At 43.5% G+C, this 23,167-nt stretch overlaps 1 protein-coding gene across 1 annotated transcript in view; it reads right to left on the bottom strand.

Annotated features, from left to right (window-relative positions):
• The window catches only part of ADGRL3 (adhesion G protein-coupled receptor L3), a 348,528-nt gene that overhangs the window by 141,339 nt on the left and 184,022 nt on the right, over positions 1-23,167 (bottom strand). Inside the window, exon 6 of the mRNA XM_068404345.1 lies at positions 2,302-2,382. Coding sequence (XP_068260446.1) covers positions 2,302-2,382 — 81 coding nt within the window. The remainder of the gene's footprint in view (positions 1-2,301; positions 2,383-23,167) is intronic.

Consider the following 23,167-nt stretch of genomic DNA (forward strand, 5'->3'; position numbering starts at 1 on the left):
GTAATATCAGTCCTTCCACCCTGAGCAGCCCTTTCTTTAAGTTCTCTCAGCTGCGGGGCTGAAGGCCCAGATGGAAGCAGTTAATATAGCAGTTTATGTTGGATAAACTCCATATTACCTTCTCTGCAAGCGCTGCAAATGTTCTGCTTGACCCACTTTGCCCTGCTCCTGGTGGCAGTGCCATTCATCCTGCAGAGGTAGCTATGCCCTCACGAACAACAGATCACTGAAGATTATTGTTAGCCTTTAGCTTTTCTATCTTGGAGAAAGCAAGGCTCAACTTCTTTGGCTGCTGCTGTTCTAGCATCCTTGAGTCTTCCATAGGCTGCTCCAAACTCCACAGCAAGGATTTACATTGACCTATTCTAAGTAAGCTCTGAATCATCACATCCGAAATCAAAGACAGACTTGAGAAAGAAGGTCCTGGAAGTCATAACTGTCGCTGCCTTACTGGAGTGCTCTGATGAAAAAGCAAGGTAGTAAATTTTACCACCAAACTGGAGGTTTTCAAGTGGCTTAGAAGAAGCTGATAATCTCAAATGCATGTGTCAAATCTCAGGGTAGTTCACTGAAAGCTGAATGGAGGTTGTGACTTCCAGGAGATTGTATGTCACCAGCCTGTCTCACAACAAGACCAGATTTGCAGAGAGGACTGTGAATCCAACATCCTCACACCCAAGCTCCACCACGCAACACATGGTTCCATCTTGCAGAGATGCAGGAGCAACCACCAAAGAAGAATAGTGCTGAAGCTGGTTCTGCGTAGTAAGTCAATTCCTTAGTTTTTGTTACTACGTCAGCTAAGAAAACACACATTCACACTTAAAAAGGAAAAAAAAACAGCAAATGTTTACTCAATCAAGTTAGAGATCTATCCACATGGATGCTGGTGGAAAAGCTCACTCAAAACTAAGGGCACCTTTCACGCCAAGAGCATTAACAGTACACTTTCATTTAGCCCACAAAGTCCTTGGGCCATTTGGAGGAGCGGGGTTTGCAGCTGCAGCTGTAATTCACTGACACAAAGGTTCTTCTGTCTGCCAGAATATTAGAGAAGGATACAAAGTGAGATTTAGAAGACAGCTTTCTTCATACTACTACATGACAGTGTGCCTATCCAGATTAATCTTGCATTAACATGTTGCACTTTTCAATCATGAGCACTTAGAGAAACATGTGTACGCACAAACACATACTCGCAGTCTTACAGTGTTGGGGCAGAATGGTGACAATCACCACAAAGGTCAATCCCGTACCCTTTCTGCCACTGTAGCACCCTTTGGAGAGTAGGAGAAAGGAAAAAACCCAAACATAAGCTATAGTGCATCTCCCTGCTAACACGCTTTGGCTGTCCTCTTCCTCCCCTTCTCTACTTCCACAACATTCCGTGTTTGACATTCATACACATTTCTGGAGCTGACCAAGAAATCCCTCCACATACCTGTTTGATTTTAGCTTTGCTATTATCTATTCCAGGAAGGACAAGCTGGTCATTTTGATATCCTACCTGAATATCGACAACCTAATTAAAAGGAGCAAAACAGTGTGTAAGAAGTCTGAACCAGCACGGATGCTTGCTCTGGGGCCAAGCCCATCTCCCCAGGCCACAGGGGCAAACACTGGGGGTTCATCAGAACACAGCCAGGGGATGATCCTCCAAATGGGGCAGAGAAATCAAGGGCTCACATTCATATCACTTTATTTACACCATTCAAGAGAGGCATTTATCTTAGCAGGGCTATTCTGGACTTACTCCATACGTATCGGCTAGTAGCATTGCTCCAGAGGGCAATCAGCTCATCTAGAATTTGACCCATTCTCTAGAGTGAACTTGTCTCTTCACGGACTCTAGAAAAATCCTCAAGCAACAGCAATGTGGATTGAGTCCAGGCCTGAACCACCACATCACCGCTTCTGTACCTTTACTCACCTGGGGGGCAGCTGAAATCTGCCTTTTTACATCCTGCCACCAGCCCCCGTGCCTGTGCGCTGCCATTAGGAAGGAAAGGAGGAAGGCAGAGGGCAGGACCTAAGGTATATCTGTCCCTGCAGAAGTAAACTAGGGGGAAGAGCAAAATAGCTTGTGAACAAGACGGTATGTTCAAAGCTATGTAATGGGGCACATGGGACATGGTCATCTCTCATACAGCTCTCTCACAGGAATTAATTTGCTCTCGAGAGTGTCCTTGGATGGAGGGTAGTAACTTTACCATGGAGGCTCTATGAACAAATGAATGATACGCACTCATGCCTACGGCTGGTTCTCAATGTGTGTGCACGGACACTGCGTCATTGACTCACCCTTGGACAGCGGTCTCTCCAGATCTGAATCAAGGTGGATCGGTGGGGCAATGAAGGAAACCTGCCCATGGTGAGCCTGCCCTGTGAACAAATAAGTGCTTTAGTTCCGCTGTTTCCTACAGAGATCTATCAGGGCTATAACTAAACATACAGCATTTTTATGGTACTGGATTAAAAACAGGTTTGCAAGTATTTTGTTCTATTGTGCATTTTTCACAATGAACTTCCATTTTGTGGAGACATCTGATGAAAAGTTGAAAACTCTCCAATTTGTTTTGCTTTTTCCATGCAGACATAGGTACTATGCTGGACTTCAGTTATACTTGCTTTACCACTGTCTCCGTTTAGCCTGCATCCAGGGCTAAACAATAACCAGCTGTTCTATCACCCAATGACCCCTCCCCAGCCCAGAAAGGGAATCAGGAAAAGTAAAGGAGACCCATGGGTTGAAACAGAAACAGATTTAATGAAATAAGAAAGCTAATATTAATACTAATGCTAATATAAAATACACAGAGCCCATATAGTGGCCACGAGCTGCGCACTTCCACCAGTGAATGCCTGATGTCGAACACTGCGAGCACGACAGCTCCAGCGAAAGCATGACGGCCACAACAAACAGGAGAGCAGGCCTTGGGAGCAGAGTGACGGGCAAGACCCTCCAGGGATGGTGACCATTGAGAAGAAGTCCTCATCAAACCTTCCAATTTATACTGAGTATAACCTTTATGGTATGGAATACTGCCATGGGCCAGCCTGGGTCAGCTGCTCTGGCTTTCACTCTTCCTAGCTTTCAGCTACTTCAAAACTGCTAACGGCCTTGATCACCATGGAAACCTGTATACCATGGCTGGCCACAAACTAAAACAAGAAGTGTCTTATCAGCTTTGTTCTCACCGTATTGGGTGCTGCAGTCTTCTCAAAAGTGCAGCTTTTCTGAACAGAAAATTGATTCTGGGATTCTATCCCAGCGAAACCAGGACACACTACCACGTACATTTTGCATGATGTTCTTTTAAAAGGCCATATGCCACAGACAACCAATTTCACACAAACCCATTCAATCTGTTAATTTCACTCTAAGAGGGATGCAAGCATTTCTGTGTCACAGCAATTTTTGAAGGAAGCGTGGTATGAAATACAACTGCATCTGTTTTTCTCACCTGCAGAAGACGCAGATTCCAGTGTGCACAGCTCAGCATTGCTTTCACTAGGTGGAAGCTTTTTGGTTCCCAACACCACCATGCAGTTTCCCAGTTGCTAAAGACTCAATTCTTCTCCAGTAATTTGGAGGTAACCATATCAAGAAATTTCTATTTATAATAAAAGCATGTTGTTGTAATTCATCTATTTACTGTAACAATTTACAGGGTTGTTAATCTCTTTTTCTAAACATGGAAAGTTAATGACACATAGATTATGGTAACAGTTAGAGTAACCTTCCCGTTTCAAGTAATATTCGTGCTGCAATAAAAGCAGTTGATTCCTCTTATGAGACACATTCCAAATAATTAATACGGTTCCCTGTTGACACTTGCTGTTGTTGCTCCTAGCAATTTCTAAGCTAGTGTCACAGGCAGCGGAGCAGTGGTACAGTCTTCAGGCTTCTTTGTAATGACATCCAGGAACACCATGAGCACAGTATGCTGGTGCACATAATATGTTGAAAATATCTCTTCAGGGGGATAAAATACTAATGGGAAAGGGGGGAAAAAAAAGAAGTGTGTCTGAATGGGCAGGACATATTTACTGCTTTATGCTGAGGCTGACTCAGATAATTTGCATTATTAGCCGTTACAACAACTGGACGTTATTCATGCTTAAAATCTACCGACACATCATAAATTCTACATTTGCTTTTAAGTGCTTTAAGATGGGAAATCTGCTTCAGGCGAACCCATAGCTAATAATGAGTTACCCCGCTTTCCCCTTCTCGTTTACATGTTAAAAATCCATTTGGTGTCATTAGTGAGCACAAGTCATCATTTAATAGCCTCTCAGTTCCGCAGCAGAAACAGGCAGACGGTCTGCTCTCACTCTAAGCTGCTCAATGTGAGTCAGTGCCCCCTTATAACCATAGGACAGGCTCCCCATTTGCTGCATCAAAGATATCACTGAAATGTAAAATAGCTGAGGTTAGCAGGGAGCTCTGGAAATCACCTAGTCCAGACTAAGGGCAACAAGAGCTGGCAAGCGTCCAGTCTGATTTTTAGTATCTCCAAGGATGGTGACTCCACAACCTCTCTGGGCAACCTGTACCAGTGCTTGGCTAGGCCTAGCAAGTGGGACTGGTACACAAGCACACAGAGAAAACTCTGAGTCAGGAGGCCAAAACAGAAGTTCATAGCAATGGTCCTTCTGGCTTTAACGGTATTACAAGTTTTGCCACTGACTCCATTAAAAACCACAATTTTACCCAACGGATCTATGTAAGATTTTGAGGCTGATATATCATTGGTGCAGCTCAAGTCAGTCGCAACGACTGACAGGACAAGTTTTGCCAAGTGACACCAACTCCCAGACCCTTTTGTGTGAATTTTGCAGTTTCAGATGCTTACTTCAAGCCCCAGCTCTAGAAATGAGTGACTCCAATCTCCCCCTCTCCAGTTCCAGCTACTGCAGAAAAACACTTGAAAAGGGGAATGTGAAAGCCTTAACGAAAAAAGAGATGTTAGAAGCACTCAACACCTCCCTCTCCAGATCGCCTGGTCCTTCAGCTGTTTTTTCTGTACGTTGGGTCTGAGCTGACAACAGTGCAGCACCAGCAGGTGGGACATGGCCTCCTTTGCCTGTGTGACCATCTCTCCAGTTGTCAGGCTTTCATTTCTACCTGCACATCTACTAACCCATGAGCCTATTTGAGCAACTGCTCTTCAACCTGAACAGCTGCCCACATGCTAACCAATATTGGCATAGTACCTGTGCATATAGGAGAAGAAATGTCTGGTGTCAGAACCTTCCAGTATTTTGCAGGATGCTCCAAAAATAACTGCACCTCTTTAAATAAGTGGCTCAGTTTTCATTTATTAAAAAAAAAAAAAAAGAAAAAAAAGCCAGCTTCCGACAAAATACCAAAGGTCAAGATGTCTCTGTTGCTGATGGAAAGTTGGGCATGACTCATGTTACAACAGCTTGCATGACCGTCTCCAAATCCCACCCTCACTATAACCATCTGGTGTTTCTGCAGCCAGCTCCCAGGTAAAAAAAGTAAACAGCAATCAAATGTAATTATCAAAGTAACCTGCGATGAAGTTGCCAATTTTGTATCTAATCACTAAGGTTGGGCTCTGTTTCCCTTATTCCTCTGGCTGGCAAGGTCTGGCCACTGACACGGTAGATGGCCATGGCTCCCTGTCAGTGGCAGGAGCGGGGCGATGAGAGCAATGGGCAACAAGGGCTAATGGTAGAAGACAACCATGGGTCAGTCGTTGTCTGCTTTTTTTGTATTATACCACAAGGATTCAGGTCTGGCCAACACTGCATAAATGTCAAAACCATCTCAGGTGACACGGGGCAAACAGCAAATGTGACGCGGGTAGCCACAAACTCCCTGTCTTCTGATCACGCTGCCTCTTTCAATAAGGACAGATATACGGCATCCATAGTAGCCAGGCCACATGCATGTGCTGTGTCAATGGGAAAAGAAGCATGTTTGGTAGTAGCAATTTTGGGAGTGAAATATAGATATGACCTTGAAAGTCTACCTGGTGACATGGCCTTCATTGGGTAGAGGAAATAGGGTAGGTATTTGCAGATTAGGAAAAGTGTCTAGTTGGCCATTATTTTCAGGCCTGACACATGAGAGATGAAACACATTTTAAAAAGCTAATAACTTAGAAGAACAAAGATAAGGTGCTGTGAAGACTGAAGGAAACAATAGCTTGGCCTAAGGGATTTTTTTTATTATTTTTTTAAAGGGATCTGGATGCTCTCAGACAGAAAATAAACATCCATACATCTTCAAAAATCCACCTCTAAGTGATTTAGTCATCTACAGATGCTATGATATAAAAATACAGAAAAAAGTCTGCAAATGCATGGACTAACCACGGAAAGTAGCAACAAAGCAGTCTCATCTGTTTATCTATTAAAAACACTTGCCCCCAATCCTTTTTGGAAACATACCCACTGTTTGTAGCATCTAACAAGGCAAAGCTCCCTCCTGATGCTATGCCGAGTTTCCAGTGCCCGTGATGTTCGATTTCTCTAGAGCACAACTCTTATTGTCATGTACGCACATGGGAAACCTTGCCCTTGCTCATTTTCTCCCTGAGATTTTACTGTGCACTGTGACAGAGAACACCTGAATAGTAAACATAAAACAGGAAGATTCAAACCCCCAAAGGCAAAGAGAAAGAACACCAACATTTACTAGAGTAAAAATAAGCCTTTTTAAAACATCTGATGAGAGACTTCCTAAGCATCTGATGACTTGCCTCCTAAAGCTCTGGCACTGGCAATGCCATGAAGATAACTAAAATCACCAGAATGGCTGATTCTCACTTTTCCCTCCTGCTCCTTTGCTCAGTGCCCATGGTATCATGCTGAGCATGAACAGTCGTGCACCTGAATTGCATTTCTCCCCCCTGCCTGTCCCAGCTCCAGCAGCAGAAATAAGAAGCCACCAGGAGAGATATTTTTTAAAAAACATGCTCCAAACTATTTGTCTCAAGGGGTGAGAGTTCCCTTTTCCTTTACTGTCCTCTTCCAGAGGCAATTACTGCAACACATTTTTTTGCTGCCATGTCAGACTGCATCTCTTGCTGAGTTTTCCACCCATTTTCCAGCCTCTTTTGGTATGTTTTTGTCTTTCACAGGCTCATCAGTTCTCAAGATCCTTCTTAGCCTAGCTAGCATTTCATGCAGAGGATTTAATTTAATTTTGTGCTGGTACCTCTGATAACCTGGTGCTCCTATGTACTTCCTCTCCCATGCCCCTTGTTCTCAGCACCTCCGAAGACAGCCGTCTCCATGGACTTAATCCCTCATTCTGTTTGCCACTTGCTTGGATCACTAATGAGTTAAGTTAACAACCGTGAAACCACACATCGATTCCTGAGACTTTGATTTCAGTTCTTCACATAATTTTTTTTGTAACAATGGGATGGGCACACACTAGGTATGCTGAATACATATTCTAAGGAAAAGTCTTGGAAAACATACCGACAATTTTACTAATATCTTTACAGATAAAGTACACTTTGCATGCTGTGGCCTTTCCATGTAACTGAAAAATTCAGTTTTTAAAAGCAGTCCAGTTTGTCTGTGATGATCTGATCTGTAAAAAACCACATTAGTTTCTGGCCACATTTCTGTAATCCTCTAACTTTTAACAGGATTTTTTTCAAAAATCTAATTTATTATCTAACTGAAGACTACATTCCACTTTGTTGGATTGCATTTTCCAGGATCATCACTCTCATCCTCTTTAATTTCCAGAATTTGTGCATTTTTTTCTTGTCCTTTTTTCTCCACTCATATGTCCTTTTGAACTCCATAATATGTAGGCACATATAAAAACATATGGAAGAGAAATTAAAAAGCTGTTAGGTTTGCTAACAAACTCTCTTGACATGCCATTAAACAAATTTCGTTCAGACCTCTTACTCGGCATATATTCAGACTTCTCCCGGCAGCCTTTTTTTCCTGCCTCTCATCAATGACTATCTTTACAAAACATCATTTCCTCACTGCCCACCCTTCTCCATTTTGCATTAAAAGCTTTCTTCTTAAAGAAAGCTTTTATAAAGCCATTCCCTACCTCAGACATGTCACAGTTAGCACTGATTCTGTCCACGGCTTCATTTATTCATGGACTTTTATGGAGTATCTCTCTCTCATCTTTCATTGCCCTTTTAACTCCTTAGAGTAGCAGTAACTCATCTGCTCCCTCTTCTTCTCTCCCTCACGGAGTTATTTCCCCATCCTTCCCTTGAAGCCGTGCATGCCTCTGAATACAAGAAAACCCTGTTTTCCAAAGGGTGCTCTCCGACTACATTATCTCTGCCCTCTTGCTGTTTTGCCTCTTGTATTTCATACCAGGAACCATCACGAGCTTAAAGCAAGTGCAGCAGGAAAAGTAAGGTACCTGCAAGTGTGGCTGCACACGGAAGGACCGCTGGCTTCTGGTCACAGCTGCCTTCTGAAAATGGAGGGTACTGAAAACCGGCAGCCTCAATGGGCATTGACAGCCTACAACTCACACTGAGGAGAGGGCTCTTGTGCAAAACCAGCACAACAAGCAAATGTTTATTTTCCCATACTGTTCTTGACAGGGGCAAAGTTATAATATTGCAACTCTATACATTGTTTAGCTATACACTGCTTTTGAAGCTGTCATAAAATGTACATAATAGCAGCTCTTTCAAATGCCAATATTGTGTGCTCATGCATCTTATCTTACAGGTGTAATTTAAAGTCTGAGTGTAGGAGATGCGGGACTGTGCTTTTTTCGGTTGTTGTTAGTAAAAACCTGCTTTGATAGATGCATTTTGCTTCTCTGCCTTCCAAAGAGAGGGGTCAACAGGAAAACTCACAAGGAACCAATTTGCAGATGAGAAGCAAGAGGTGGGTTGTCACCTCCCTGTCCCAAGCTGCGGCCAGGTTCCCCAGTACTGACCAAAGCAACCTGCAGGCTCAGCCACGGGGGCTGCCAAACACAAAGAAAACCCTGGGGTCAAGGAAGAAAGATCGATAAAGGATGCAGGGAGCGGGGTGAGCTGGTGAGACGTTTAGCTAAGGCCTTGTCACACACACATCTCATGTTTTAGAGTAAATGCACATCTAAAAGCAGCACCTGCAAGCGTTGATCGTGTGAGTAGAAAGCGTGATAAAATGGACCAGTCTTTTCCGAGGATGTACTATTCCTGCTTTGAATCTGTCACAACAAAAAACAGCCTTAATCGTGACAGGAAGGAAATCAAACTGGCCTTTTATGTTGACGAAACTGTCCCTCATGTGATAGCCATTACCTTGGAGGCCCTAGGATAGGTTTGAACTACAGACAAAAATAAAGACAAAAATAATGACAAATGGGTTAAAAACTGCCTGAGTATTATAGCAGCTGAAGGAATTGGAGGCTTTTCATTAGTGGCAGCTGCGTTTTTTCCAAGGAGCACAAGCTCATGTCCCAGCTGAAGTCAGAGGTGAAGCAGCTTCTTTAAGTCACACTAAGATTCCTCATTTTGCTGTGCAAACACTGTAATTTGTGTTTTGTGTTTAGATGAACCTCACCCCTCTGATAAGGACTTAAAACATTTGATTTAGCAGCAGCTTGGCTCCAGCGATGCTCTGCATCTTACAGTGCATGTCCCAGAATTTACCCTGTGGTACAGGAGCCTGGTATAAGGGCCAGGGAGGAAAAAGAAGAAAAAAACTTGAGAACTATTTCACACATGCCATTATAATTAAACAATGTTAAAGACCTCCTATCATCCCCCCATGCGGCAGCACGTGGAGGAAGGCCATATCCAGGTCTGACTTTCCCCAGCACCCAAGGCAGGGAGCTGATCTGCAGGGCTTCACATTTTTTTGGGCCTTGCTCCCTGAAAGCTTGCCCGACAGGCTAAAGAAACACAATGCGTCGTATTACTCTTCCCCTCCCAGATGTGCTCGCTGTGCTATGAAATACAATTTACCAGTTATCTGCACTGGAAAACAGTGGGGAGGAGGAGAAGGATTTTGGTTCACAGGAGACCGAGAGATTGGAGCAATACAGTCCTCAAAGTCCTAGGGCAGATGACGAATATTGGTAACCACAAACCACTCAGCCTGGGTTTAGTAAGGGTTAATACAGTGAAGCCTAGAGAGGTTTTCTTGGCCACCTCTCAAAGATTTAATCTGATATGCAGAGTGCTGTGTCAGCTTCTGCTGTCCTTACTCCGCTCTGTCCCAAAACTCGAACAGGATGTTTCCAACTGCCTTAGTGGGTCAAGCCCAGCCTGTTCTGCTTCAGATGAGGCTGAAAAGACTTGGAATGGAGAAGCTAGGAAGAGCTTTTGGGGGGCAACCTAGCCTAAGCCATCCAGTCCATCTCCTGCAGAGGCACAATTGTTCCTTATGTTGTTTTGAAAGGTATCTCCTCAGGGCTGCCCACCACTCCCTCCCAGATGCTGAGCAGCAGATCTTGCCATCAGAAGATTTCATCTTTGTTTTCTCTTCCTTGGAGGGGGGAGGAATCCTGCTGCCTCCCTGCCTGAGATGTTTCTGCCTTAATTTTTCCCTGTTGCTTGCTCTTTTTCCCCCACCTGTGCTCCTTTAGGGCCTTCCCTTTGCTGCTGTACTCTCACTATCACCCATGTTTCGTGCCTCCCCCATTTCTCTTAGCTGGGCACTCTTAACCAAAGGTGCAGCTTTGTGTTATAGCTAACCCATTTCACAGCAGTCTTCCCTCCCCTGGGACATGGCCAGGCATTTCCATCCCCTCCCTTTCAGCAGATCTGGCAATTAATGCAAGCACAGAGCGAGCTAAAGCTGATCTGATGAAAAATGACCCACTGAATACAATAATGACTAGTTTTCCACCGGCTCAACGAGCAGAACCAACTCAGGCTGCCGTGGCAGCAGTGCCAGATCTGATGTACGGGAAAGGGCAAGAATAAAAGAGCCAGGGGTGGGATGGGGACAGCTACCAGTTTAACCATAACATAAAACCGCACCTGGGAACAGTAGTGGCATTGTATCTGGACGTCCCCTCCATCCCCACACCAGAGTCTCTCCTTGCCCCGGGGAGACTCCCACCAATTGTATCCTTTCTTCACTGCCTTTCAGACAGTTTTTAATCCACCTGCCAGCATAATTTAGAGCGCTATGCCTCACAACTCCAGGTCAAGGGTTTTAATGAAAGCCAAATGCATTACAGCACGCTCACTCCTTGCAGGCAGAGTTTGGGACATAGCCTTGTCTTTCTATTACTTGTGCCGCTCCTCTTCGTGCAGAAAGGGGAGCTCTTGCCACGTTGAGCTTAAAATTCAGTGGCAAAGCATCTGGGGGGTTTGTCAGAGAAATCAGCTGAGATGCTGGATTAAATGGTAGGAGACACATCTGAAGCAGACAGGTAGATCTATGAGTCACGAGCCCGGAAATGGTAATGGAAGTGTCTTGTGGTTTCAAATATTGTGAGATGTGCTCCAAGAACTTGTCACTCTCACTTGCCTCCATTTGTGACAGCCTATAGCAGATGGCCTCTCCAATTCTGCCTTTATTTTCCAGACTGTATGTCTCTGCATGCGAAGCATGGTCTCCATCCTCACGTCATACCACCCTGGTACTGCCTATACTTCTGCTGCAATCCTCTCTCTTTTTTCACCACCTCCTGAGCAGGTGAGACCTCACCTCCACTCACCTTCCATGTCAGACAAGTCTCTCTCCAGGAACTAGTGACTGTAAGCCTACAAGAAACAATTTCAGTGCACGGACATGCTTCTCTAGCTCCTGACATCCATCCTCTTGTCCAGCTTAATGAACTCCATCTTCCACAGCCACACAACCATATACCATGCAAACCTTAACTCCTGTCTTCCATGGGTTTCTATGATGGCAGGCGAGGAAGGACTGCCAGACAATAAAGCATTAAAAGAGTCTTCTTTGTTACAGGTATTTTTGTCAACTGGTCTCATTAATGAAGTGCAAAGAGATGAGTAATTTGTTTGCCAAGCAGGTCAGTGCACCCTAACTTCATTAAGCACTTCTTTTGATCTGCAACGGGAATGTGAGGGACCAAATGGGCAAATAGATGTCTCAAAGTTTGCCTATGCGGATGTACCTGGACACTTGTGTGTAGCAGAACTTGTCTAGACATGTCTAGACAGCTACTCGTCCCTGTCACTCAAACTTGTTTACACTGGAGTGAGCACTGGTCCCCATCACCTGCCTGACAACACTCAGGCCTGGGGACGCGTAGACACATCCATGGGATGGAGAAAGCGTGGGCACACGCCCATTGGACAGGACAGGTACGCACGCCCACCCTCACTCCCAATAAAGGAACTGCGCAGACAGGCCCGCAGCCCCTGCTTCTCCCACTGCTTCTACCTCATCTGTGTGGGCTCGCCACTGCCGCTACCTCATCTCGGGGGGGGGGGCCTCGCCTTTTCCACTGCTTCTGCTTCATCTGTGTGTGCTGTTGCCTTTACCCCGCTACGTCACTCACCTCTGGAACACAGAAGACGTTGCTGGACCCACGGTGGTGACTATCCCTGCGTCTCTCTCTCTCTGTCGCGGAACGCTCGCTTATTTTTCCCCCTTTATTTCCCACTTTTCCTATCGCTCAGTTTCCTCTGCCTTTGCCCAATAAAGCGGACTGTTTGGCAGCATTTGGCCTCGTTTGTGCTTTAATCTCGCCTCTTGGGATCGTAAAGAACCCCCTCAGGAACCAGACTCGAAACCAGGCCCTGACAGGGAGCCTTGAGACAGGCAATACAGCCTGCTTGGCTCTGCTTCCAGGTTGCTGCCAAGCTTCAGCTACAGTGCGGAGTCCCTACAAGAGGGCACAGACTCCATCTCAAAGCAAGTGATCAAGCAGTAAATGAGATTAACACCACATTATTTGATGAAGAGATGAAACAATGTGGGTATTTTCTTCATGACATAAAAGAACAGTAATCTAAGCCACCTCATCTTCTTTCTTTTTTTTCTTTCCTTCTTTCTTTCTTTTTGAGATAATATAAGGTATGTCTCAGCATGAAGGACAATGGCTGCCTGTAGAGAGATTTTGACAACTCCCCTCTGAGTGCTAAAATGCTGTCAGACAAAAAACTGAGTTGTTTGGGCAAATTGATCCAACTCTGACAAACTTCCTCTCTGTTTTCATGTTTTCTCTCTCAATCAAAAGCCTCCTAAAGAATCCAAATTTTCAGTTCAATCTCAGAGAAGGGGGAGAAGAGGGGAGATCACCTACTTTTGCTGCACTGTTCATCATTAACCTAGCTGGATGGAGAAACCTGTGAGAGGAAGGTCTCAAAAGTCTCTCACATCTCTCCATTGCACACAGACAGAGGATCTGAATACAACAGTTTCCCTAACTCACATATAGCAACTGCACATGGATTTTCTGACTGCCAGCGAGGGTAGAGTCAATACATTTTGGGTGCAAACAGTAACGGCACAGGAAGCAGAGTTTATCTCCAATGCCAATAACACAAAAGCTGCTGGATCAGTCATCCAAAGAAAGCCTTACTGGGATTTTTTTCAATAATCATGAGGAATTATCTCCCCCTTCCTCACCCTAAAGAAAACGAAACCTAAATCTAAGCATTTTTAAACTTTGTCCCTAGCTGTGAATATATCTGTAACCTTTCCGCATCAGTGACAAATTTAAACACAATTTTGATGGTCAAATCCTGGGAGCACTCTTACTGCTTTATAGCAAAGATTAAGCATGCTCCTGTCACAGTCAGTAAAAGAGCATGTCTTTCTATCACCTCGACTGGGAACTCCAGAAATCCCCATTCCTATAAGGTAAAGCACAGCCAAACAGCCCAAAAGTGCCTTGCAAAGACAATTTGGGGCTGCATTGTTTTTGCACTCTTCACCTTGGCATGTAACATAGCTTTACAATTTGACTACTGCTGTCTTGCTCATTGGGTCTTTCTCCACAGTTTTTCTAGCTAAGTGTCAAAACATGGTGATGTTTGTTTATTTTTCCTCTTTACCTACCTGCTGTAAACTCAGCTGGGGGAACCCATGCTCAATGCAGCCAACTTAAAAAAAAATTCTTTTTCAAAACTCTTTTTCAGAGTTGCTGATTTATAGATTCAAAGAGATCTGAAATCTGTAGCTTACCAATTTTAGTTTTGGTGAAGTCAACTATGGACTTTACAATCTTCATCATGACCCTTTTCATTGCTTCACGAAGCCAGGAACGACACAGTTTCACCATCTGTTCCCTTCATGCTGCCATCCTACACTTCTTTCTACATGGTCAGGGACTGAGAAGTTTGCAATGGGTCAGAAACCACACAAGCCCACTGACTCCAAAATAACTGTGCGCAGAACACAGGTCCATACACTAAACATCATTCTACAGACCAGATGTTTCATACAAGGTCAAATATAATTTTTCAGTATCAGATATTCTGTATTTCGAACCTAAATTCTTTCAAGGCCCTTCAAGTGTGTCTCTGGATTATTCTTATTTTACTTCCCACAGTGTTACTATAGGCCTTTGGATGACAGTTTTGATTATAACTAGAGCTGCCTAGAACAATAAGCTCCTGGTTGGTACTTCTTGAATAATACATATTAATTCTCACACGAGCCTCCTTTGCACTATATGAGTCGTGCTGGATGCCTGTCCTCTGCAAGGGCAGCAGACAGGTCTGCAAGGGCACTGCTCTGTTTTGCCAGTGCTGGGGCAAGGGTCCTGAGGCACTGCCAAATTTTCTGACCCCATAGATCTAGCTGCATACATGCAGGGGGAAGAGGCATGTTACACTACACCGTTTCTGATGTGTCTGTCTGGCCCCAAAAAGGATTACAGGAGACATACAGCATGACTGAAAATTAGACCACGGGGTCTGAAAAGTACACCCAAAAGGCAGTGTGTTTCAGCCCAGTTGAAAACTCTTTTGTCTCCTTCTGCCTCAGGCTCCTGCTCTTTGCAGTGAAATATGCTGCTATAAAATTAATAGACAGCTTTACTTCTGAATATTTTCCTTTGCAACAGACAATATTCAAATTGTCCTTAGTCATATATTCCATCAACTCTGAAACACAATCACCCAACACCTCAATGCAAGAGAAATATTTTTTTCCCTTTAGAGCTACAACCCCTTAGTTGCTTTAATGAACATACATATTTACATATTCATATACGCTAGCCCTGACCACCATTTTCAAGCTAAACTTCCTCTAACAGGCTAACTCTTAACCTTGCATTTGCGTTTCTTAAATGATCTTTTGATCAAAGAACTGACAAACTCAAGTTTTAATTCTTTGGCCAATCTGGCCTCTGTCAGTGACATGAAGCTCTTCCTTCATGCTCTTGCAACTGGTGCAAGGAAGAAGAAATGCCAGTATTTCTGACTAGGTATCTGAATGACGTGGGATTCACAATTTCTAAAAAATCAGCTTCACACTGAGCAATGGTAATGGCTACCTCATTGCTGAGGAGTCTAGGATGGATACATGCTTGTCTTCCCTGGATCAGGGAAACGACAGAGCAATTCTGTTCAATCCTTCTTGTTCAGGGTTATATCTTATAGCATTTAGTTGCTTCGGTGCGACTTAAAGGGAGGTATGATTTCCGAGCTGGCTCCTTGGGATTGAATACGCAGTCTCAATAATATTGGCCATTGCAGCTCTGATTGACATGATAGTTTCAACTGAAGTAACACTGGTTGAATGGCTCAGCGACCACTACAGCAAGAATTGTGGGCACACAAGAATCTGATAGAAGATAGTATTTTGCTTTCAGCAACCTGTATTACAAATGAGCCCACTTGCTGCAGAGGGATTCTTGAAGCAGCACTATACAATCTGCTTTCAGAAAAGAAAAAAAAAAAGAGATAAAAAAAAAATTCCGGTGTGGAAGTAGTTGTCACCCCACCGTGGCAGTGACACCTTCACAGCAGCATAAACTCACCATTTTAAAACCAGCCATCAGTCATTAAGCTAACCAGCTGAACCCTGGACAAGCCTCAGCCAAAAGTCCACCTCCTTTCTACAGCCCATGCAGATGGAGGGGAACACCACTGGGGAAGGTGGCTGTGCTGCTCTCTGTGCCAGTCTACGATTTCAAAGTGAATTTAAGCTCCTTTGCACAGGTGACTTCTTTGTGCAGGAGTTCAAGCTTTCATTGTCCTTCCCTCCATGGATGACTTAATTAGAGATGGAGTTTCCTTCTCAAGTTACTGGATTTGAGGAATCATGCTGTTGTTATTTCCAGGCAAATCAAACAGAAGCAATGAGGGACAGTAAATAAGGAGGAAAAAAATTTCTAAAAAAAAAAGAGACAAACCCTGATGCATCTACAAAAAAGACAAGACTTGCTCACCTTCACAGCAGGCGGGAGACCCTGGCATCCGATCCTGTATCGCTATGTTCAGGGAGCAAGTCCTCTGAAAGCTTTTCCTTTGCAAGAAGCCAGCCAAAAATCTCCAATTAGTTTCATACAGATGAGAAGCCAGATTGCAAACTACCTGTTACTTGACACAAAGGCAGCTTTCTGCTCAGGATAAGCAGAGGTTTAAAAAACACTAGAATATTTTATTAAGGGGTGACACCAAAAGAAGGCAACAATTGCAAGAAAAAGTGGAGGGCAAGAAAATATCTGTGCTGTGGATTGAGGGCAGACACCTACACTTTCTGCTTTACAAGCAGAATGAGCAGGGAAGCAGGTTTTCTCCAGGTACCTCAGTCAAGCTGATTACAATGGTTACAAATGACTGGAACAAGCATAGAGCTCTCAGGACAACCAGAAACAAAAACAACCTGTGAAAAAGCCTCAGTTTTTCAGGTGCTTGAAATGATATTGCTCAAAAGCTGGTGGTGGGAAGACACTTCACTGCCAACCTCCAGCATGTGCAAGTCAGGAGAGACACCCGCAAATTCTGACATGACATCCTAGGCCTTTGAAGCCAAAAGCAAATAAAACCCACAAGAGACAATAAATATTATGGATTTAGGCTCTTCCTCGCTGTGCCTCAAAGTCTTCAGGAACTGTGTTTTAAAGCTTCTCTTTCCACTTAGAAATGCAAGATGACTCATACTTTTAAACAGAACTGAAAATCCTGCGATCACAGAGGCTGAGCCTCTGGAAAAACCATCACTGAGCTTGACGACCCAGTCACTAGAGTTGACAGCCCTGAAGTTTAACTTCAGAGACCAAAACGCAGAGCCCATCTTTGTGAAAATTTGTATTTTTGGGGGTACATTTAGAAAATGAAGAAAGCAAAATATAGCCCCAGATGCCTGATCCCGTGGTGATCTGGTAACAAAGTCAGGCTGCTAGACTTTGCACTGGAGCAGATGAGAGCTCATGTGCTCTGTCCTACAAGCTCCACTGGGAATAACCTCCTGCCAGGAGGTTAATGATAAGTTGGGAATGGGAACATCGTTGAATAGCCACAGTGCCTGGTCAGCTCAAGTCTGCTTGGATTCACAGCACCACGAATTAGAGCCATACGTTTTAGCTGTTCATGGTGTACACCAGACACACAGAAACTCTGTGACAGCTTGAGTTGTTCAGCAGGAGAAATCATATTTGAAACAGCACATCAGGTTTTGATTAAACTGGCAATTAAGCAAGCAAGGAGCAACATGCCCTGGGGTTACAGAGATGATAAGCCAGTTTCAAGACAAATGGCCAAATCTTTAGGTGGTGCAAATGGCTGCAACTTCACTGCTTTCAGCAGAGGTACATCTTTCCATGCGAGCTGCAGATCCTGCCCTCTCCAGCCTGGGACAGGACTGGCGGTATAAATGGTAATAGACTGCATTCAGCTGGGAAGAAGCCATTGTGCCAGGAGGCAAAAATTGACACTTCACAGTGGTTTCTAATACAACACAGGGATTTGCAACACACTGACAGGCTGCCAGCAGCAATCCTCATCCATGTTGACCTCCTCTCTTAGTTGTTGGTAGGCTTCTTTACTAGGGGCAGCTGGGCAAAAAAGGAGAGATGGGAAGATGAGCAGATACCTGGCATTACCCTCTGACCACCAGAAGCTAATAAGGGTCTTCAACCCTGTTTATAAAGTTCAGCCCATTCAGATGCTTTTCTGAACTAAAATAATACGATTCAGGGAACTGATGCATCTTACATTTTCAGTGGGCACAGGACAAAGGAGAACTTAGCAATTCTATCACAATCTCCTCAAATTGATCATCATCTACCAAAATTTCATCAATTTCATCTATAACGACCTTCTATTGAGTAGGAGAGCTCCAAGGTGAAGAAATTAGGGTCATTTGAGGTCAGCAGTCCTATTGCTCAAATTTTAGCTAAGAAAATTGTCACAGACAAATTAGTGCACTGGAAACATCAGAACTGATCAGTATGTATAACCAAAGGATAGGCTGCTGTCAGATAGCGATTGTGTAGACACACTTCGATGTCAGCAAACCCTTTTGGATCTGGTCCACATCTCTGAGTTTCAGACCAAAGGTCCAGAATTCAATTTAAAACACTATCAATACAGCACTAACATGGACAGAAGAGAGCAGGCGATAAGCTTACTGTGAGGTGCAATGAAATGAGAAAGTATCACGACTGTCTGAGGATGCAAACTATGACTTAGCTAGAAAACAATGAGCATCCAAGCATTCATGAGAGACTACGGCTGGAGAAGGAGAGCCTCATGACATCAAGCGGAAAAGCAAGCCTGTGCTCCTAGGAAAGCAGGAAATTCAGAAAGAAATTCAGCCTAGCTCAGGAAGATGCAGGGCCTGGATCCATCCCTGCTTCTCATTCACACAGATACTCTGGAAAGGCACCAAGGCTAATTTTTAACCAAAGTCATCTGTGCTTAGCTCTGCAACAAATGATGGCCTCATAAAAAAAAGGCCATATTCATAGTTAGCTCTGCTGGCCACTTCTCTGTCATGCCTCTACTCCTGGCATTTGACATTTTCAACCACATCATGCACATCTCAGCTCCCCTCGCTAGTTTGTTGTTAGGGCGATGCACCCAACCATCACAAAATCTGGAACACGATGCACCCTCTGCTAAATGCCAATCCCTCCATGCAAGCCTGAAGTGGAATCTCAGCCCTTGCATCTAGCAATACAGATGAAATACACAGCTTCATCTTAGTATGTAATTAAACACTGGACAATCCTAGTTAACTTTTGATATCAAAGGCAGCTAGGGTGAAACACAAAGGTTTGCTCCCTATGCACAGTTACAGAATCACAGAATCACAGAATGTTAGGGATTGGAAGGGACCTCGAAAGATCATCTAGTCCAATCCCCCTGCTGGAGCAGGATTACCTAGATCATATCACACAGGAACGCGTCCAGGCGTGTTCTGAATGTCTCCAGAGAAGGAGACTCCACAACCTCTCTGGGCAGTCTATTCCAGTGTTCAGTTACCCTCACCGTAAAGAAGTTTTTCCTCATATTTATGTGGAACCTCCTGTGTTCCAGCTTGCACCCATTGCCCCTTGTCCTGTCAAGGGATGTCACTGAGAAGAGCCTGGCTCCATCCTCATGACACTTGCCCTTTACATATTTATAAACATTAATGAGGTCACCCCTCAGTCTCCTCTTCTCCAAGCTAAAGAGACCCATCTCCCTGAGCCTCTCCTCATAAGGGAGATGTTCCACTCCCTTAATCATCTTCGTGGCTCTGCGCTGGACTCTCTCTAGCAGTTCCCTGTCCTTCTTGAACTGAGGGGCCCAGAACGCGACACAATATTCCAGATGCGGCCTCACCAGGGCAGAGTAGAGGGGGAGGAGAACCTCTCTTGACCTGCTAACCACACCCCTTCTAATACACCCCAGGATGCCATTGGCCTTCTTGGCCACAAGGGCACACTGCTGGCTCATGTTAAGGCGTTGATTTTTATATAGACAAATACATCACCACTGGGCATAGTTACAATACATATCCTAACACGAGATTTATAGAATTGCAAATAAATAAATCACCCAGTAATTCGCTTGGCATGCTTGCTCCTTTTCCCCCAAAGCAAAATGCAGGACGCGTGATTGATCTTCCTACCCGGTGATGAGCAAACTTAAGACTCTCCCTGGTCAGTTCAGTAAGGACTGCTGAGATTTTCCAAGATTTGCCACCTGCAGAGGAAAGTTATGAGCTACAGAAAAGGGCAGAGTATAAAACAGCCACAAAAGAGCTACAGGGCCAGCTAGAATGGACAGAGAATATTCCTTGTTAGATCCCTCTTCTAGGTAGCTAAACCACAGTTTCTCTGCTTGGTCTAAAAATGCAGTGAGTCCAGGGTACAGGGCTCAAATTAACAACAAGAGGTTTATGTTGCTCTGGCAGGGCTGAGCGGCCATAACATGAGCTCAGATCAGTACTGGTCAGAAAAACCTGCCCTCCGAAGGAAATTGTGATATGCAAGAATCTATTTTTATTATGACCTTGAACAAAAAGCTGAAATTTCTAAAGGATGTGACTTTCAAACAACGTTGACTCAAGGGTCACCAAATCTTTCATTTCCATAAAATTATTTTTTTTTCCTTGGGTGAACTTTTTCCTAAAATGTTCCATGTTAAACATAACAATAAAACAATAATATAAAAACAATTTAACATTACTAATGACAACAGCAGCATCCAAAAGGCTTGTTTTGATACTTTCCTGCAAAAAAAGGACAAGTTCCCACAACATATTTTGATCTTATATCAATGGGACATTTTCCATCTAAAAAAAGAAACCATTCTATTGACAGTTGTTTGGTGTGCTGTAGTGTAAACATACAGTTTTCTACATCTAAGCCCCAAGGTGGTATAAAAAACCTTCAACCTTAATAGAGGAGGAGGCTGAAAGCAGCGGTGTCCCCACTGTTCCCAAGTGCCACTCACCTGACTCCTCTCCTGCCTGCAAAAATCTGCCTATGAATTTCCATCAGTCTGATGCTGTCTCCTCTTCAAAGCAGTGACTGTACTTGGGAACATCAGAGGTTGGAAACCACTGCCGAACAAATCAAGACAGTCTAATGGTGCCAGAGTTAGGACCGAGTCTTTGCTTCACTGCAAACCACAGGAAAATTGCCTAATTCAGGAAACCTGCCCATTCTCTCACAGTTGTGCTGCCCCACTTTGGTTTGTTTTAGGTCTTTTTCCTTTCCTGTTAAGCTTAGTATTGGCCGTCTGATGTTGTCCAACAGAGCCAAGGACCTTTGCTACTCTGCCAAAGCCCAACTAGTCTTGCCTAGAGGATCCTACAGGAGGAAAAATAGGTAAAGGCATTGAAATATATCAATTCCCTATACTGTATTTGGAGTGATGTGTGGAATCCAATTAATTAGGTCTGCATAACATCTTGATGTCTGAGTAGAGTCAGAGAAGCCTACCAAATGCTTGTATCTATCAGAATATGTACATTGCTTGGGACAGCGTCATCCAAGGAGGAAAAAAACCATATTCTCTCTGTAAAGCTACCGAGTACATCCCTATCTTCCACGAGAATAAATGTATATTTAGTTAAATCACTTTGGCAACTGTGCCAGCTTGCAAATCCTGCTTTTGCAAATATACCTAATCAACGTGCAAATATCTATCTATATATACACACATGCACACATCTGACTTACTGTTGATAGTATCTCCTCCAGTGGTAACTTCAGACGACTCTATACTCAGTGTTTGATTTCAGCTGCTAAAAGATTAAGTCTGAATACCAAATAGGCCTAAATAAACATCTTAGAGATGCAGGTATGGCTTTTACCAAGCCAGCAACAATCTCACAGGCCCTCCAGATGCCTGCACATGAGAACCTCCCTATAGAAGGTCTTTCTGGAGAAGAGTCACTTTCCTGGGACACAGCCACTGACTTCACGTAGGATTTTTAATCTGTTGAAATTCAGAAGTGGGGCTAACTTTGACCTTGAAGCACTGCCCATAGAAAAAGCATCAATGTTTTTCAATAGATAATGAAACCAGGTATATAAAAATCCAGGCAGACAAGATGAATTTTTTCTTTAATGCTTTGAAATTGCCTGAAAGATTTTCTTTCCTAATAACTGGATCCAGTTTTCATGCATTCAGTACAACAATCTTTATGTTGTTAATAAACACATTGGTCTAATGAATATCTCTTGGTAATCTTGCCTGTAATTCAGGAAACTCAAGTGCAGCCCAGATAAAAATATGCACATATTAAAAGCTCAAATTGAAGGAAAAAAAATCAATTCAAAGTTAAATTACCCATCTTAAATTTCAGTATAAAGGCTACTAGAAATACCGAGTTCTTGAACTTCAATTAATCTTTAGCTATTAAGCCAGAAGGGAAAAATATTCTTCGGAGTATCAGATGGGAAGCTGCAAAGATCTCAGATCAGCTTGCCGAGGGATGTCACTTAAACTCCCATTCATGGCTCCACTGGGCTGGTTAACTCATGCTTGTCTTAGACTCCTTTGGATTTCTTTTTTCTAAGCCTTTGTGTGTGACTGCCTGCATGTGTGTGGCACACATTTTCCAGCTTCACTTCTCAGGGATTAATTGGCAGAAGTGCTTGCCATGGTTAAATAATTTTATTTAATTTGCACTGTGTGAAGATATTTGTGCAAAAGGGAAAAATAATTAAAATTTAATTACTTTTTTTTCCCCTTTATAATGAGAAACAGTTGCATTCCTTGGAGACTCAGCTGGGAATAGAACATCACTCAGTTTTATTGTTAAATATGCAATAACAAAAAAAAAAAATCAATGATCAGTCTCCTGTGGTAGACGAGTGACAAGCCTAGGATAGGTAAAACAGATCTCTAGAATCAACGACAACTGAAGTTTATAAACATACTGAGGGGACAAGATAACATCAACATCCTGTATCAAAACATCCAGAAGATTTTCTTACAGGTTTCTAAACAAACAAACAAATACTTTTACTAAAAGGCTCGAAGATGTCTCTTCAGTGAGTCACGCCAGCTATGGGAAGTGCCACCTTTAGTGATAGGCCAGAGTCTCTGCCATGCATGTTAAGGGTTTTCATAAAACTTGACAACCTCTCCTTTTTTTTTTCTAATTTCAGACAAAAATATTGGTTTGTTTTCTGTGGTTTCCAAGTGGAAAGAAAGGCTCCTCTCCCCTTGATGTCATCTCTCCTCATACGTGGCCATCAGAAAAGGGTTTGGCTTCATAAAAAAACATATCTGGAAAGGGGCAGAGGAGATGCATCAAGGATCTACTGGAGATACATTATTATTATTGGCAGCTCCATGATACACAGAGACTCTTC

This window comes from Nyctibius grandis, chromosome 6 (genome assembly GCF_013368605.1).
Source record: "Nyctibius grandis isolate bNycGra1 chromosome 6, bNycGra1.pri, whole genome shotgun sequence".
NCBI classification, from domain to species: Eukaryota; Metazoa; Chordata; class Aves; order Nyctibiiformes; family Nyctibiidae; genus Nyctibius; species Nyctibius grandis.